Genomic DNA, 20,304 nt, shown 5'->3' on the forward strand with positions numbered 1-20,304 from the left:
AGCTCCAGTCTCCGTAGGAGGAGGAAGACTCAAGACAGGACCGCTCCAGCCAAGATCAACCTGAGGCTGAGACCGCGGAGGCTGCTGCGATGACGAGCCAACCTCGTACATCCCACCACCTCTGAAAACCGAGGTAGCCTCTCCTACCGGTGCAGCAAGAGCACCCTCAGAAGAAGATCCTGAGCCCTCAGCAACGTCGGCTCGAGCAGCCTCGGAACGACCACCTCTACCTCCTGACGAAGTTCGACGACGTCTCGAGCTAGACCTCGCCGGATCTCTCCGCCCCTCAGGTCGCGTACGGGTGTAAGAAGCGATGGGCTAACCCTGCAAAAAAAAAAAAAAAAAAAAAAAAAAGAATTAAATCAGAAACAAGGTAAAACTAAAGCCATAATACAGAAATAACAAGTGAAGAAAGGTTACCTCTCGGACAACGTCATCCCGATGACAGGTAGTTGCGTTCCTCATCCGGACGAGCTGGCTCCGGAAGACATCTATGCATCGTGCCATAGCCGAAACCACCTCGCGTGAGAACTGTCAGAAAAATTAGTCATTGAAAATACATGATAACTGAATACAAAATTCTGAATTAAAACTAGGCTTACACTGGTCTGGTGGCGAGGAATCGACCGCTCCACGAAGCGCTCGCCCTCAGGAGCTGGAGAAATCATCTCCTTGATCGGCCCGTATATCCCCTGGTAGTGAATGGACATACGGGGCGGCACAAACTCAGTGGGACCATCCTGATAAAATAGAAAGAAATCAGTAAGGTATTACTTGGGGGCTACTTAGCGAAAAATAAAAAGCTAAGAATCTTACCCTCACATCCTCAGCCCCCGTACAGCGGCTGGAGCTAATAAAGGTAGTAGCTCTTCAGCGTAACACCGCCCAAGGATCACATGGGACCGCCAGAGGGAACCAGATCCCTCGGCCATGCTCGACAACTGTCTCTCGTCGAACATATGACGTGGCGGAGGAGCAGGAACGACGAAAACATCAGAAGAGTGTTGTCTAGCAACTCTCTCTCCTAAATACACAACCGTTCCGTAGGTCCCCAGAAAATAGCAACGCTCAGCAGAGTACTGTGCGGCTAATCCAGGGACTGTCCAACCGCCCCACGGTCGGTATACTACCTCAGGTCCCTATAAAAAGCACCAATCAGGCAAGAATATTTCTAAAACACCATAGAAGAGCAAGATAAACACTAAAAGTCGTACCGAGATGATCCGGCTCCGGACACGTGCAGTAGACATGTACACATGGTGGCCGCCCCAAGAGGCGCTCACAGGATATCTCCTCGGCGATGGTCTCGCCGGCGCAACGGAAGGAAAATACTCGTAGAACCAGATCAACAAAAATTTAAAAGCGTGAGTAAATGCTAACTAATATATAGGGCTAAACTTTATAGGGAATAATTTTTACCTCTACGACCTTCCAGAAAGCAGACAAAGAGACATTCGTCCTAAAGGACCGGTGACGACACGAGTCCCTCATCGCACGAACGAAATCAGCGTAGGCCAAGCTGGCCCAGTCATAAGTCCCGATCCGCTGGAGATCACGGACAGCAGGGAGGTAGTAAAGCAATGCCCTACTACCCTTGTCAGGAGAGAATGTCCCTGACAATAACATCAGCACAAAGATGCGCACCCGCTGCTCTTGGGTGGTCGCATCATCATCAAGAGCCGCTGCCAGCGTCGAGCGGCGAATCCCTCTAGCACTGACCTGAGTCGTCTCGACCTCAGCTCGGGCCCGAATAGCAATCGGCCCCAACAACTCCTCGACCTCTAAAGAAAAGACGTCAATCCCACCGTCGAACGGCAGCGGCACAGAAGTGAACTCCAGTCCTGTGATGAGACTGAAGTCTGTAGGGGTGACCATCATCTCGCCCCAGGGAAAATGAAAGGTGTTAGTGGTGTCCCAGAAGAACTCCACCAAAGCGCGCACTACGTGGTGACCCTCGCTGGAGGCGACCATAGCCTCAGAGATCTCGAACAGAGTAACTAGCCCGCAGGACTCCCATAGGAGTCTCGTATCACGGTCTCTGGCGATGTGCATCCTGTACAAATCGCCTAAACCATCACAGCCAGAGCCGTGATGCCGTGTCCTCCCAGGCTCGGTTCCCCGTCTCACCCTCTCAGAAATGTGGTGGACAGGGGCAAAGAACAAAGTCTGCTCGTCCCACTCCGGGAGCCGACCAAGCGAAGTGGACGGCGTGGCGTCGTCCTTCACGGGCTCATGCTTCCGTGTAGTGTTTCGGGACCGTGAACTTGAGCCTCGTTGTCTAGCCATGCTACATTGTGCAGAATCATCATAAATTAAGGTTCTATAGTATCTAAGGTTCGCCTAGCCGCATGATACTATGTTCGTAAAATACAGAGTACGTAGTACTAAAATAGAGCACAAATTCAAATTGAGCATGACAGTATTTTTTCAAGCAATAAAACAATTTCTTGCAACACTATAGTGATTATTGTGACAAATTGAACAAGAATTGCTAGCAAAAACGTCAAGAACAAACCACATTGTTCTTCACGACCTTAAGAGGTCCAACAATGGTAGATTGCTCATTTTTTCACCAAATTGAGTCAAACAAATCTCAAATTACTCCCAAGGCAATATATAAGCATAAACAAGCAATTTCATGGCATAAAACTTGATAAACAAAGCAAATTGAGCATCATAGAATTCGAATTTTCATAAAATTCGTGAATAAACATGCCAAGAATTCATAAAAGTCGGTGTGAGTTTGAGGAAAACTTACATAGATCGGGAAAATAGATGAAAAGAGCTTTGATTTGTAACAAATTTGAGCGAATTCGGTTGAGAAACGAGTGAGCAATGAGAAATTGAAGCTTTCGGTTTCTTCGAGCAGCTTTCGCGACGAACAGAGCCAAGAAATGAACCGAAAACGGGAATTTAAAGAGAATCCTGTGCTGGCGCCAGTCCCTAGGCATTGGCGACACCATCTCGGCTTGGCGCTTGGCGCCAACGCCAGCGCCAGGCGCTAATGCTATTAGGCTGGCGCTGATGGCTTTTCAGCGACGCCAAAGAAGCCAGCCACTTGTTGGGGTTGTGCTGGCCTTCTGCAATGTATTTTTGGGTTCCTTGGTACGCCAGTTAGCCCCTCCGAGTAATTTGACATGATTAAGTAATCGGCTTGATTACGTAAAGTGATCGACCTGATAAAAGATCGTCTCACTTAGCTTAAAGGCACCAACATATAAGTTCAAGAGCAAAAGGCACCGACATATAGGTTCAAGAGCAAAGGGCACCGACATACAGGTTCAAAGCAAAAGAGCGCCGACGTACAGGCATAGCAAAGGCAAAGTTCAGGGGAACTGTTAAAGATCGACAGGCGTGGATCTTCGGTAATTTCCTTTGGAAAATTATCGCATCAAATGAGGATGACTTCAAGAGAAGATATCTTCGACATCATTTCCTAGCTTGCGGAAAGTTATCACAAAAAACTGAAGGTAATTTCGGGCGAAGTTGTCTTCGATCATATTCCCTTAGGTATGGAAGATATCATAATGCGGATGAGAATTATTTCAAGAGAAATAATTTTCGATAGTGTTCCCTTGGACGTGGAATATTATCAATGCGGATGAGGATTGTTTCGAGAGAAATAATCTTCGATGATGTTCCCTTGGACGTGGAATGTTATCATAGCGGGGAGGATAGTTTCAGGCGAAGCGATCTTCTAATTTGGAAGCAGTTACAGGCGTAGCGGTTTTCAAGCGGGATGGCATTCTCTAGCTTGCAGGAGGTCATCAAAACAACAGTAAAGCCGCAGCAAATCGGTTACTTTCAGAGACGTGTGCTCGACGGTGCAAGATACGCGTTTCTTAACTCTTTCATCTGTTTATCTAACGCTAGTTTTGCAGGTATCGGCGTTATTAGATTGATTTAGGATCGCAGAACGTTCTGAATCATTCTCCGTCCCTATCGTTACTTTGACTTTCGTTTTCGAAACTTGCGTTTCTCCAAACTCAGTCAAAGTGGGGGCTTCTGTAGACACCCATTTGTGTCTCCCAAAAACCAAACCCAGTGATGAGTACCTTTCACGTCGAATCATAATCGAATGAAACGAAGTGTGGAAAGGTCTAGTGTAGCGGAAAGTTTTATTTCTTTTCTTTTCTCCCTGTTTTGGAAAACTTTATTTTAAGAAAACAGCCAATACAGTTTGGTTGGTCCATGATATGGGTCCAATAGTGGTGTAGTTGGATAGGGCTTGCAAAGACCTTTCCAACGATATATTATAAGCCCGATTCCGATGAATATTGAGGAAGTTATGGCTAATTTACTAAACTGGGCCCGGTTTGAGCTTTATGTACGGCCCAATGATCTAGGGGGGGGCCTAATGTGATTTATCATTCCTAATGCAATTAGGAATGGTTTTAGTCTTCTAGAATCTTCTAGAATGTTCTTTTCATTCCTAATTCAATTAGCATTGATAAGTTGACTTTGTTGACGTTTCAGAGTTTTAATCAAGATCAAATAGCATTTTCGAAGAAATTATATTATTTTATCTTCCAGTACGGGAAATTTATCAGATTTTTGAAAACGCGTCAAAATCCAGTTTGGCGTCCAACCCCAGGCCTTGGCGCCTGGAACCAGGCTTGGTGCCAGGCGCTAGCCACCGGTGCCTGGCGCCAGCTAGCCAGGGTTGGCGCCAATCCTGTTTTGCGATCGTCAGACTCTGTTTTGTTAAATTTTCTTTTTTGGCTGATTTTCTCTATAAATATCGTATCAAAAACTCCGTTTTGGAAAAAAAAGGAACGAATTCTCTTCATTCGCAAGCTTTCATTCACAATTCATTCATCTACAATCATTCATCATCTACATCTCTCGTTCATCAATTCTCAACAAACATTAGTTCTTTAGCATTCTTTTCTTTCTTCAATTCTTTCTTTCTTTTTCATACAAAATTCCGCATTCACAAGATCTAGAGACACTTAGCCATATTCGAAGTTGCCTTCGCCCTAGACGTGAAAGGTTTAATTTCTGAGGGTTTGGTCCCAAATCTCTCTTTCAATTAATTAATTTAATTGTTTTGATTATTATTTTCCTTGAAGTTACTGACGTGTGTATTTTGTTATTAGAAAGAGGTACGAGGCATCAAAGTAAGTACTTTAATTGATTAATCGATATTATGATGTAGACATCATGTTTAGATTGTTACAATAAATTCCTAGTATCATGTCTAGGGTAATTTTAATATCAAATATGATTGTTGTGATGCTTCCTATGTTCTTCCTAATATTAATTCATGTTATTATCATGTTAGGGCTAAAGCTTTGATTTTTATTGCTCAGTGACATGGTAGGTTTTGTTATTAATCTTGTTAGTATCATGCCTAGGATCTTGCCATTTTTATTATGCTTTAACATTAACATGATTATGATTATAATCATTACAATTGATGATTATTTTATTATGATGATTATAATTATTATTGTCATCGTTATTATTATTATGTTGCTTAATTATTTATTATTCTTTATTGCTTGATCACCTTTATTGCATGTTTAAAGGGAATTTGTATTTGCAATCACGCTTAATAAGATAATTAATAATCTTGTTAGGGTTAGTTGTGATTATAATTCAAGTGATCGCCAATAATAGATTTATTTGTGCATTAATATTCAACCAACATAGATTAAACAGGTTTAGGGTTAATCCTATTGATTGTATGTTAGTTAGAAAGCGCACATGAATACTAGCAGAATAAAGTAGAGGCCTATTATTAGGGCAGGTTCAATCTCTTTTATGTTGGATTTGTACCATCATCCCCGAACCCTTATTTGGTTCATGACCTTATGGAGTTGACGATCTCTTGGATCGTTAAGGGGTGTAACCTTCACCTCGTGAACGGTTTACAAGTTCCTTAAAAACTTGTTGGCAACTCTGTTGCTCTATCTTCTTCCCTTTTGGATGCCACCGTACTTTAGTGTATGATCACAGTGGGGTTCAAGCTAGTGGGATTTAAAGGCTTGAAATTATTCCCTACACAATGCAAAACACATTATGACTCAATGAAGCATAAAATAACATTTAATCTCCAATGCTTAGTCATTACTAACATTGAATGGTGTTTTGATAATGACAAGAATAAATAACATTTATTTAATTCTAGCCAATTAATAGATGAGGTGAAATATAAGTTCTACTTGTAAAGTTGCAACTTTTGCTTCCAAACTTGTAGATTCTACTAGTGAAGTAGCAACATTTACTTCTAAACTTGTAGATTTATTTCTCCTTTATCCATAACTTCTTCCTTTAGTTCAACCACATTGTGCAATGAGTGATCTAAACAAGACATCATATGTCCAAGAAGTAGCAATATGCTAAATCAATTTTTATAATATACTTCTTAAATTGGAACATTTCCATTCTTTTACCTTCCAACTATATGAGGTAATTTCTAATCAATTGGAATTGATCCATTTAATTGGAAACATTTGTTGTTCATAACTTCTAGGTTTGAGAAGTAGCAACTTGTTTGCAACTCTTAACCTATAACTTCTTAATGCAATCCTCATATATTCTTAAACCTTTTCCATTTGAGTCACTTAGAACATTTCTCTTAGGTTCAAAATCATGCTATGCTTAACTACTTTAAGCACATTTCATGATTTTGCTAAGTCTATTCAATCATTATTCATATTAGAGTTTAATCAACTATTTAACTCTTATATAAAGTGGATGAAGAATAATGTCATTTGATCATAGAAATTTCCAATCACTTTCTTATATTCAATCATATTGAAGATAAGAGATTTTATACTTTCTTATATTCAATCATATTGAAGATAAGAGATTTTATTGGACTTCTGTACTTGTATTTGGGAGGGTTTGTACCTCCTACCTCATTATATCCCTTAAAACACTTTTAAAAATGAAGATGTGTTGTCATTACTCAAACATTTGGAATAAAACCAACCTTAGACATTTGACATGGGTTTCTAAAACTTGCCTCTTAGAACCATCTTAGCAAAATTAGAATATAGGTTTATGGATCATCTTTTAACCTTTTTGAGAACGTTTCTCAACTTTATTTTCAATCGAGGAGATTATATATAATAATAATAAAGTTAGAACGTCATGCTACTTAAAAATAAACACAAAATTCAATTATATATGTTTAATAAATTTAAAGTACCATGAGCGATTAAATTTGGTAACTTTCAATTTAAAACATTTTATTCAATATTAATTGATCCCATTGAATTAAATGATTCCAAGACCCTTTATTCGTGTAATAGTTGACCGGACTGAGGCCCTACCATCAAGAATTACATTTTCAAGGTGAGTAAACTCTTTACTGATTGCGATTCCTGCAACTCTTGGTTGAATAATTAATCATCACATGTTTAATTATCACCCTTAGCTTCAAGGTTCTAAACTTTTTAGGTAACCTTGTTAAGTATAACCAATCAAAATTGTAAAACGTGATTTACCCCCACTCCCCAAAGATATAATATGACACCCAGCTGAGGCATGACCCATCATAAATATCAAAGGTTTCATCGGGTTTTTAATTGGAAAAACTACCTCAATATTACTGAGACCTAGATTCATTATGTTGTGATTAAATGGTGAACTCTAGCACATCATCAGAAAACATCAATAAAATCTAATATGCATAAAATATTGAATGCATAAACAAGACATAACATGGCCCCTAATCCTAAGAAAACTAATAAAGTAAATGCTCCCACTTGAATCATCATGGATTTCATCCACCTTACTCCTTTGGGCCTTCACTTCATGGGCTTCTTGGATTAACTGCAACCTGTAATTTTACTCTATTCTATCTACTACTTAAATAAAATAAAATAAAATTACAAAAATACTTTATCGGTACGTAGACCGTACTAAGATTACAAAAATACATCACGATGCGCAGATCATATTTACCAATCTACTGGGTCATACTAGTCATTATATAGCAATAAAATAATCATATATTATAAATTGCCACATAATAAATCACTCATCATGTTTTCCTAAACTACAACATTGAATGTTCACAATTAAGGAAACATGGCATCTAAATAGCTCATATTTTAATTAATGCAATTAGATAATATCATATATTATTCATGATCATCAATAAAATATCATATATTTTAAATTAGTCATGAGATATAATCTGTAGACACCCATTTGTGTCTCCCCAAAACCAAACCCAGTGATGAATACCTTTCGCGTCGAACCATAATCGAATGAAGTGAAAGTGTTAAAAGTCAAGTGTTACGGTATTGTGTTTGTAAAAAGCTAGTTTAGAAAAGCTAGAGGGAAAGAATAAGCTATATTGCTCAAGAGAGAGAACAGAGAGAATTGATGATTGTGGATTGTAGATGAGAGTTGATGATTAAAAACGAAGGAGATATGACCTCTATTTATAGGAAAAAAGAGGGTCGAAGAATAAGAAAAGAATCCGAATTCGAATCGAAATAAAACTCTTAGACAGCAGTTTTTACAAATTTTGTTTTTATCATATTTTTTGATCCAGAAGTCCAAATAAGGCATATAATATGTCGTTGGAAAGCTCTTGAAGTCTACTTTTCAATGCAATTAGAATCAGATTAAAATCTTTTGTAAATAAAAAGATGTAGCCGAAATAATAGGACGATGTCAGTTTTGGATAGAGTTTCGTATTTCTTTCATATCTTTTTCGTTATAGCTCGGAATTAATATTATAATATATCATTGGAAAGATAATTTCAAGATCTATCCAATCATATAAAATTTGGATAAAATATATGAGGCACGAAAATAATATCTGACTATATTTGAACATGTTTAAATTCGAATAGAATTAGGACTTTAAAAAAGGAAAGTTTTATAAAAAGAAAGTTTATATTTAAATCAAATTCCTTAATCTTATCTTTTCAAAAAAGGATAATTAAGATATTTTAGAAACTAATAGAATATTCTAATAAATCCTAATCTATACTTAGTATTTAAAAACACAAACCATAATTTTTCATATGACACATGTCATTACAAGTCACTCACTACCACATATGACACATGTCACCCCTTTTGATCTTTTTGTTTAAGTCTTTATACATTCTATAATTCTATAAACTGCAAATTCAATTAAGAAAATGAAGTGTTTCATTTCCATCACATAAACATATGAATTGAATTATATAAAAATTGTCTTTTCAACTAATACACTTAAAATATAACTTAAACCAATATGTCATTTCATATCCTACATTCTTCATGTATATATATGTATCTAAATTCCTTTATCTTTTTCCACAGTTCTATTCTCATTCTTTTTTGCCTTTTAAGTTTTAGCAATGAAACAATTATTTCGTATTTCATATCTAAAGTTTCACTATTGAAAAACATACTTACATATGAAATAACCTAGATAAGAACCCGTGCATTGAACGGGCCAAAAGGCTAGTTATTTTAGGAATAGGATTAAACCTCTGGACCCTCCTCATGATCATTGGGTTGTAGGTAAAATCCGGTTTGGGCCCAGTTTAGTATTTTAGCCATAACTTCCTCATTATTCATCGGAATTGGGCTTATAATATATCGTTGGAGAAGTCTTTTCAAGCCCCATCCAACTACACTATTATTGGACCCTTATCATGAACCAAATTAAACTGGATTGGACGTTTTTATAAAATTGAGCAGGTTTTCGAAAACAGAAAGAAGGATTTTAATAAAAACTAACCGCAACACTTGACTTTTCACACTTTCACTTCATTCAATTATGGTTTGACGCGAAGGGTATTCATCACTGAGTTTGGTTTTGGGGAGACACAAATGGGTGTCTACATATCAAATCTTTTTTTAATCTTAAAAAGATAAATCTTATTTTTTTCCTTAAAGATTATCCTAACATAATTAGGAAATTCTATCCTAATTACTAGCCAATCACAAAATTTTAAATCAATTATATCCAAAAATAATTATGGGATAATCATATTATTTAAATCAATCTTTATTTTTTTGGAATATGCTCAAAATATTTTAACAAATCCTATCCAAAATTAACAACTTAATTATGGATAATTATCAAAAACCAACTTTCCCAAAATAAAATCAGATTTTATTTGAAAATATTTTTAAATAATAATTTTGATAAAAACATTTTTTTTATTAAAAAACTGCTACCACGTCAGCCAGGAAGAACCCTACCAACGAAGCATTAGAACAAACCGCACGTCAGTCAAGGAAAAAACCCAACCAACGTGCAAGCGCATCCCTCAACGACAACCAGCAACAAAATAGTCACGGCACACCAACAGCCCTGACCGGAACAGTTCTAACCTGTTACTAGTGGGCTCCAACTGCCGGAGCCACCTTTTCCTTCGCCTGAATCCGTCGAACGTCACTTGAGGGCTGCAGTAGCAGCTAGGCCAAAGCCCGCCACCTGCGGCTGTTGGCTGCAGCAGGCGGCAGTGGAACAGTTCCACTACGTTGCCACCGCCTGCGCCCTCACTACTGCACCCTTTCGACCACTTGGGCAGCCGCCGTGGGCACCTGACGGTGGTTCGTCCACCCAGCCACGGCTGCCCCCTCCCAAATTCAAATCTTTCCCCTTTTTTATTTTTTATTTTTTTTTATTTTGAGAGATTTAATTTAATGTAACAACTTTTGTTAAATTAAACTAAAGTTAGGTCTTTTGAATAAAAATATAACATTTATGCCCAATTCAATTTTGAAATTAAATTCATAATTCAATTTCAAATTTAGGGTTCTTCACAAAATTAATTTAAATTTAATCTAACTTTTAACTCAAATTATTGATTATACAAAAAATCATATTTTATGTATCAAATAAATCCAATTAAATTTATGAATCATAAAATATTCGAAAATCATCAAAATTAAGCATAAAAATCAAAATTTTAGGGCTTTATTTCAATCAAAATTTTTGAAACACTAGGGCTTAATTCGATTTTGCTAGAACAAATTGAGCAATTTAAATCATATTTAATCATATCCCAAAATTAAATATCCATTTAATATAAAGATTGAACCATAATTAAATTATTCTCCCTCCTAATTGAATTAAAATTGTGGACATCAAAGATTTAGTGTCAATATGCGTAAATGTCATAGGCTAACTGATACCACTGTAGGAGTTTATAGGTACTAACTGCGGAATAAACATGAATCATATTATACAGTACCTAATCCCAATATCTAATGCATAACACATAATTGTACCTTTGAAGCATGATTCCACGTGCGATCGAGCAAGAGTAATGAGAGATAGAGAACCTCAAACGTGATTCCTCTACTTGGTCCACGGGCATGGATTAAGACCTCCACTAATGCTAGTTAGTTGCGATTGAACCCTTTAATTGACCTTCTACGGAGAAGAGCGAGCAACGAACCAACCATGAACCACCACGAACCACCACACGCGCCACCAAGGGGTGGACGGCCGTACGGATGAAGGGGGGAAGTGAGGGCCATGAGTTAGAGAGAGGATTAGGGTTTTGGGATTGGTTGCCTTGATGTCAAAATCTACTATAAGTTGATTATGGCTACTTGCATGCAACCCTAAACATAGATCTTATTTATAGATCTCATCTCTAAATAAGAGTCCATGTCAAAATCCCAAAATCTAATTTTAATCTAACTATGCTAGCTCAATCCAATTCATGATTAGTTAATTGCTCATGAGGCCCATTAATGGGCCGTTAACTTGCTTAACCCAATACCCTTGTGTGTGACCTCATAGGATCCATTCTAGCGGGCTTTAGACCATTTGACTAGTCTAAAGATCATCGCTCATAGTGTAGCAACAAATGATGACGACCCAAAAGAACGAACTAATTATCTCCATAATAGTGATCCTCGATATATCTAGTAATTGCACTTATCGAAGACACAATTCCTTCACAAATAAACATCATCTCCTACCACACCCCAAGCACTATTAAAGAACCCACTCCCAAATCCATCAGGACCTGGGGCTTTAGTCTCATCTTATATCAAAACTAGCTGCATTAATTTCAGCTATTGTATAAGGTTTGACTAAATCTGTCACCATATCCTCAGTAAGAACAAGACCCTTATGAACAACTGCACAATTCACCATTTCTCTATTATCAGCTTTTGTGCCCAAAAGTTTATGATAATACTCAAGAAAAGCCTCAGGAACTTTTTGAGTATCATCAACCCAATTACCATTCATATCATTAATAGAGTAAACTCTATTCTGAGCTTGTCTTTTCTTCAAGGCTATGTGAAACATGGCAGTATTCTGATCCTCTTCTATAGTTGTTTTGGGGTTTTTTGGAATCCCTCGGGATACTGGTCACGCTCTTCTAGGCAACGGGACTCGGACACCTGCAAAACATGAATTTTCGATGATCGGAGATTCGCCTCTAACGATCAAGTTAGTGACCGGAAACGGAATAAATGTAGGGAGAAAAAGTAAAGAGAAGTTGGAGCTTTTAGTGCTCTTTTTGAGGGTATGTCACAATCCACCCCTCCCATCATCAATGATTGGGGTACTTATAGGGGTGGGAATTTGTGCTCCTTAGGGTAAGTGACCTAGGAATTTGGGCTTTGATTGGCTGCGCAATCAGGTTAGGACACGTGTCTTAAGGGGGCGCCGTTTTTGCGGCATTCTTAGAAGTTTGGGCCTCCTGATGTAAGGAGGCCTTTTGCCCTTATGTCATTCTCTTTATTTCAGGTGCTCTAGTGTTCTTCGTACGTGTCATCTTCCTATGGCGACACGTGTCGCCCTTTGATTGGACCACGTGTCGTCACGAGATTGGGCCACGTATTTGGGGTATTTTTTTTTACCCTAAACAATAGTCCAGTCAGCCTTAGCTTTTTGTCAAAGAAAAGATAGGTACATTTTATTTGCGGTACCATACTCTCTCCTAGCCTCAACTTTAGCTGTTATAGCTTCCATGTCTCTTGGGTTAGAGTGCAGAAAAATTTGAGCTCTGTTGAGAGTGTCTGCAGCAATCTGGAACTTCTTCACCACATCCTAACAATTATTCTTGTCGTAAATCAACAACTCCTTCTTTACAATCTTCAATTTCTGCACCACTTGATACATAAGTGTCCCTGAAACAGAGATATCCCAAGCATGCCTCACCATTTCTTCAAATCCTGAATAAGTGCCCTACATGTTAAAATATCTAAAAGATTTTTTAACACAACATTAGTCAGGATAAACTGTGACCACCCTAGGACAATGATCAAAATCACCTTCATTAACAAAGGCCATATCAGAATGTTCAAAACTGGTACACCAAAGATCATTGACTAATCCTCTGTCAATTTTAGAGAAAACTCTGGCAAAACTCCTTAGCTCAGTTCAGCTTAATTAGGATCTGTTCTCTTTAGCTTAAGTTCATCAGTTCAATTCAGTTCAGCTCTAATAAGTTCAGTTTATATTTATGTTAAATGATATTGCTAATGATAATTAAAGCCAAATTTCATACTTTTAAGCATATATTACAACAACGATAATAATAATAATAATAATAATAATAATAATAATAATAATAATAATAATAATAATAATAATAATAATAATAATAATAATAATAATAATAATAATAATAATAATAATAATAATAATATGAATGGTGAAATGGTTCAATTCAAATAAGTTTAATTCAGTTTAATTCAGCACAGTTCAGTTCATTAAATCAGTTTAAACCCTCAGTCGAGTTAATATGAACCGACCCTTAAGATATACGGGACCCCTTTTTAAACCTCCTTGTCCCACCCCGTTTTAACCCCCTAGACAAGAACCTTCTAAGAACCTTCTTTAGTTGATACGTCGACAACAGTCACCATCATCATTAGACGCATTTCATTAAATTTCACAAAAATGGAAGAAGATCCGACCGTCATAGAATTGACTGAGAATGATGTACTACGTAGGTGCACAATATCTCCTGAATTGCACACATTACTCTTTAGACCCAAATTTGTCGAAAGACGACCATTGGATGCAGTAAAAGCTCAAGAACCCATTGGTGTTGGTGACCCGATTTTTATACCGGCAAGAAACGCAGTTGGAGCAGAAATTTACCTTTTCAGATACGACGTTCGAAGAATCGGTAACAACAATTTGATCCGTGAATTGTGCAGGGAATGGAGGCGTTTTGTTGTTGATTTTGCATTAATTGAGGGTACAAGAATTAGGTTTTTCTGGCATGAAGATCAAGATTACTTGTTACTAATTAGTATTCTTCCCGCTCAACTAATACGAGAAGATAGGTTTTTAGGGTTTGTAATACTTACTAAGAAGAGGGGATTGAGAAAAAATCGTGAAAGTGCGGCTGAATCAATGGCTTGCGAACAATTACTTGCCCTGGCGGTAAGAATTGTTTAATTTTGTATGAAATTTATAAAAAAAAAATAATGGGTTTGGTTAATATGATTTATCTTACGATTTAATTTTACATCTTTTGGCTCAAATTAATCTGTTTAATATTGTACGATTTTTTTTAATTTTATATGAATTTTATAAAAAAATATATTAATGGATTGAGTTTAATTATATCTTTTGATTTATTACTGTAAGAAATTAATGGGTTGGGTTAGTATGATTTATCTTTGGATTTAATTTTACATCTTTTGGCTCAAATTTACCTGTTTAATATTGAATAATAACTGTAAATTACACTTAATCAATTAGTTCTTGGCTCAAGATTCAAGTTCTGTTGATTATTTGAATAATAAACTGTAAATTGTAGTCAATTGCACAATCAATAAGTTCTGTTTTAGTTAGTGTGTAATTGTCTAATTATCTGTTGAATTTCTAATTAGGCTGGGCCTGTTAAGTCATCTGGTGGTGGAGGTCGTGCGTTACAGTCACAGAAACAGCAGAGGATCGAGATTGGGAAGCAGGTGAGTTAGACAATATCTTGTTACTTAGCTTAACCTGCCCATTTTTTCATCTATTGGATGCTATCTCAAATTAATCTTTGGCTTTGCAGGATGATTTATTTCTTGTTTTGTACAAGATGCTTAAAAGATCACCTGAAGTGTCCGAAATCTGCCCTGTCAAGGATGCTGAGGTGCCTCTAATGCAGTTTAATCTTGAAGGGATCTCTGTTGGTAGTCCATATGCTAAACTTGAAGTCGTGTCAGAACCTGATGTGAGTAAAAACACATGTATACTAAAATACATGTCATATGCTAAAATTTGCAATCTCACAAAAAAAATTTATGTCAAAGTGTCAAATATGGAGCGTGGGCTGTGTTGCTATTTGATCAAATGTGGTCAAAACACATGTTTACTTTTGGTACCTATTTGTCTGCTACTAATGGGTTATTTTTCCATGTCAGGCTAATGTAGTTTTGTGCTTGCATTTAGTGTATATTAGGGAATTATGCTTTTTGGCTAATATTATGCCTAGCATGATTTCTTCTTGAAATTAGCCTGTTTTGCTATTGCTTATTTGCTTGTTAAATCTAAATTTGTCTTTTTTGATGAAAAGCTTTTGGTTGATGTCAACATATATGTTTTACTACTTACTAAAGTTATTAGTACTTTTAATATTTGGCCTTCCCTATGTTTCTATATTTATTCATTTAGGACATCGGTTGTGTTTCACTTCTTCAAACTATTCATATTATCTCCAAGTTGTTCAGGTTAAAGTGGTCTACAGTTGTAATAAGTAAGCCTTGTATATTTGAAAACTAATTAATTGGTATTTTTTTTCCCTGGTATGCCTTGTATAAGGGTCAGTTAATGTAGCTTTGTGTAATAGTATGCTATACTCCCTCTTACCAGGAATAATTGCACCCATACTGTAGTAGGATATCTGGAGAAAATGATATCAAAAATCCATGTTACAAATGTGTAAAGCTGTGCTTCTATAGTTTTATTTCTTCTGTTCTGCCTTTTGGGTTTGTATATCATCTACAACATTCGGTTATCAGTGTCTTTTATTATAATTATTGCTATCATTGTTATTATTATTTTAAATGTATGTGGTTCATATGTTGCAGAATTTTCAGTCATTCCTGCGGTGCATCAAGCTCTGGGCTAAACAGCGTGGTCTTTATGGTAATGTAAGTCATCTTTGCTTGAACTTTCTCAGAGATGGGCAGTTTTCTTTCAAATGTATCATGTATGTGCTCCCTGTCTGTTTTTAAGCTTTAGAAAGCATTGATCTGGTGTTTGTTCTTGTTTAATTACATTTATTATGTAACTTCTGGATCTCTTGCATCAACATTATGTTATTTTTCTTCTGCTTAAGAAAAATGTCCCATAAAGAGGGACTGTCAAAATCTATGTTTGAATTGCTTCAAGCACACTTTTAAGACTATAATCCCTTTTCTTTATAGTCTCATTCCTTACAACTCCGGAGTTGTAACTTGGGACCTTCAACTATTGTCACCTGAAAGAAAAATGAGGCAGCGACTTGAGTTCTTTCTAGTTATAATCAAACATTTGTTTAACTGATGAAGTAGTGTGTGCTTACATAATGGATACTATTATCACCATTTTTCACCCGCATCACAAAGAATAGAAAGCCCCTCATTCAATTCCTCCATTTTCACCATTTTTTCCGCGCAAAATGCAAAACTTTAAAACTGTCCAATGCTGCAATCATTCATGCAAAACTTGTTTGGATTTATAACTTGTTGAGTCCATGTGACGTCAGAATGGTCACATTTATTTTAATTAGGGTATATAACTTGTTGACTTTTTTCTGTATGTAAGAAGAGAAAGAAAGGCAAGATGAAGTTTGGAAGATTTGGAATTAAGAGATTTCCTTTTTTTTTTTTTTTTTTTTTTTGTGTGTGTGTATGTTTGCATCTCTCATACATCTATCACATTGGTGTTATCCAATTTGGTCACACCTTTAGTCATGTTACTGGATTATTTGACAACTATGTGTTTGATTTCAGCTGTTTGGATTCCTTGGAGGTATACATCTGGTTATTTCATCAACTTTAGTCTGTCAGATGAGTCCAGATGCTTGCTTAAGTGCCCTTGTGATGAACTTCAATTGGCCCTGGCCTACACCTACAACTTTTAGTTTGCAAGATGGAATTATGCTCATTGTGCAAGATGTGACCAAGAAAGATAAATTGGGAGAATGGGCTGAATGGGTGAAATCACGTTTTCCCTCTCTCATTTTAATGGTAAGTGATAGTTTATATGTGACTCTTTTGGCTCGTTGGTTTCTTTATGCTGTGCCATATCTCTATATATCTTGTGTACTTGGTCAATAGGGTGATGTCTAAATTTTTATTGCTACTACTATTATTTGATAAAATCTCATGGGGTATTATGACTATTATCTTTAATTACTAGCTGTCCCTGGCTTTTTATTATTTTTATAAAAAAAAGATTGGTGGAAGTCTATCTTCATCATTTGTAATGAGCACAGAATTGATACAACCGAAGCTGTGAGGTGATGGACCTTTTGACTTAAGCCATTTCTCATTTATGTGTCTCTCTCTCTGTGTAGTTGTTGGCATCCGTCTAGCCAGTTTGTTTATGTGTAGTGTTGGCATTCTTCTCTTTTTTCTGATGCTTCTGCATTTGTTAAAATGCTAAATATTTTAAAGTGATTGAACAGGTAAACAATTATTATGAATTTTAAGATGAGAGACCTTTTGACACCAAGCCATTTCAGCCATGAATCCTAATATTCTATAATTGTTAGTTTGTGTGTATTTAATTTCTTGCCTTCTTCTCGAGCTCCTCACTCTTTGTAAGCTTATTATTGCTGTAAAGGTGCTCACACTTTGTAAGTCTAGTCTAGTAAATAAAAGGGCTACTACAAGCATGCTCTCCCCCTTTCTCTCATTTGTGCTCGCTCACACACAACACACCTATGGCAATTGTTGTCTGGGCATTTTCTCATATATGGTTTTCCTTGCAGTTGGAGGACATCAATATTTCTTGTGACCCCTACCCAAAAGAATATGTTTACTCTGGAACAAGTGTAGTTTTCTACCAGTGCCTTAACATTGATCAATGTACGGATGTCAATGTTGATTCCCTTGAGAAGGAATTCAGGAACTTCAGTAACAGCTACCGAGGAAAGCCAGTGAAGATTTTACTGAGTACCGTGCCAGCTTCAGAACTCCCGAACATTGAACAACTTTCTACCAGAAAAGTGAAAGAAATGAAAGCATTGTTAGGAGGTCAAGCTGGTGTATTGAATTAGGCTTTTTGAAATGAAATGGAGAGAGAAAAAACAAATGTCCATATTTTTTGGTAGTCATCTGCTAATCATCAGCTCTAGGTAGCTTTCTCATGTGTATGACTGTTAGTAAATAGATATATGTACATAGAGAGGGTACAAAATTCTCTGGAATGTATAGATTTACGTGGTGATCTACATCATCAAGTACAGTACATTGACGTCTTTCAAGATCAACTAAGATCAGAGGAAAGAACAGAAAATACACTGCTGATTTTATTTTCAGCCATGAAGCTGCTTATACCCCCCAGTGGAAATTTTTTCCAATAGCTAGAAGCACTCATTTTTTGAATCTTAATACCTGTTGTATATCATTGTACATCTAATACAGGTTCTTTTGAGCACATCAACAATCTGCAATACTTGGTCAGGCAATACTCAGTATTTGGCACATAGTTGATGTACATCTTATACAGGTTCTTTTGAGCAATGTACATCTTATACTTGGTCAGTCAAATACTGTACATCTTAGGTTCTTTTGAGCAATGTACATTGTGTTTGTAAGCAACATTATTGACAATAGAAGGATCTTTCTTATTTGTTTTTTTGTACGTCGCTTATAGCTGCACTTAATATCACTCAATCATGTGGCAATTGATTTGAACATGTGACTCCAATCTTCATTATATACAACATACTTAGCTTGTTATGTATATTGTCACGCATAACTTGTACACCTTCCCCATAGTTGCTTTATTAATTTTGGGTGTGTCAAGTCCATTTACTGCATTATGAATTATGATTACAGTGATCATTAGGTCAAATGAATTGACTTGGCTTATACATCTATGCAAATTTTTAGTTTCCTTAGTTTTAAGGGAAAAAAATTATAACCTTTTTAAATAGTTACAAAGACCTTTTATATCCACTTTTTTGTCACAAAAGACCTTTTAAGAAAAAATAGCAAAGGTGAACAAATGTAATTTTTTTTTTTAAAATTTTTTTTTAGGAGGAAGCAGACTTGAAACTGAGATTTTGGTAGCATAGGGCGAATATATAAATTGGGCCCCCAATAAACAAGTATCAATATATTATTCATTTTTTTAAAAAAAAAATCACGGCTATGCAAAATATTATGAAAAAAAAAATAAAATTCCTTGTAAAGTTGGAAATGCTAATCTGCACTACTTTTTTTTTTCTTTTTCTTTTTTTTTTTTTTTCTATATTAAAAATCTTACAAAGAAAAGAAAAGATTAAGTTAAAAAAAAAAAAAAAAATCTTACAAAGAAAAGATTAAGGGTGTGTTCTATTCACATGATTTTGACTGATCTAAACTTGTCTAAACTTATCTGAACTTATCTGATTAGGCCTTATTAAAACTTATTTTAGTTGTAATTTGTACTTGGGTAACCCTTATCATAACTTATCAAACCTGATATAAACTTATCTGAACTTAACTGAACTTATCTGAATTTTTCAGAACTTATTACACCTGAAATAAGTGAAAATAAGGTAAACAGAACATACCCTAAGTTTCATGTTAAAGAACAATAAAACCTTAAAGCAGCCCCAATTATACTCATAATCCATATACTACGCATCAAAGGTAGATTATTAAGTATCATTTATAATTAACCTTAAATAAAACTCTAATCCCCAGTCTTATCCTCCACTGCCCCACTGCCTCCACCTTATCTCAGCCCCTACTCACCGGCAACTGGAGATCTTCGCCTAGTCGTCGCCAGCGAGCCCAGTTCTCCAGCCTGTTTCTTTTCTAGTTTTTTTTTTTTTTTTTTTTTTTAATTTTCGTTTTTGCTCTGTTGGTGAAGAATTCACAGGTCCTCTTCGGTGGTTTCATTTTATTGGGTTCATCGTCAAGTGTTTGCGGCTAGCATCAACAAATTAAGAACCAAAGGCTAGTCTTAAAGCCGCCGTCGAAAGGAATTTCGTAAATTAATTCCCGACGGTACAGGTGAAGTTAAGGGTAGGGTTTCTGTAGGTAATATTTCAAGCATTACCCCAAACTTGAACCCCACTGTGATCATACACTAAAGTACGGTGGCGTCCAAAGGGAAAGAAGCTAGAGCAAAAGAGCCGCCAACAAGTTTTAGGAACTTGTAAATCGTTCACGAGGTGAGGGTTACACCCCTTAAAGATCCAGGAGATCGTCAACTCCAAT

General features: G+C 36.4%; 1 protein-coding gene across 1 annotated transcript; it reads left to right on the forward strand.

Annotated features, from left to right (window-relative positions):
- The first annotated feature begins 13,770 nt into the window (after window positions 1–13,770).
- LOC145614934 (nuclear poly(A) polymerase 3-like) lies at window positions 13,771–18,715 on the forward strand. The gene is made up of 6 exons (XM_081670015.1): window positions 13,771–14,332; window positions 14,785–14,865; window positions 14,955–15,116; window positions 15,973–16,035; window positions 16,879–17,115; window positions 17,862–18,715. The coding sequence occupies exons 1-6, from the start codon at window positions 13,841–13,843 to the stop codon at window positions 18,147–18,149; spliced, it is 1,323 nt and encodes a 440-aa protein (XP_081526141.1). The 5' UTR covers window positions 13,771–13,840; the 3' UTR covers window positions 18,150–18,715.
- The last annotated feature ends 1,589 nt before the right edge of the window (window positions 18,716–20,304 follow it).

Source organism: Chenopodium album, chromosome 3 (assembly GCF_948465745.1).
Source record: "Chenopodium album chromosome 3, dcCheAlbu1.1, whole genome shotgun sequence".
Taxonomy (NCBI): Eukaryota; Viridiplantae; Streptophyta; class Magnoliopsida; order Caryophyllales; family Amaranthaceae; genus Chenopodium; species Chenopodium album.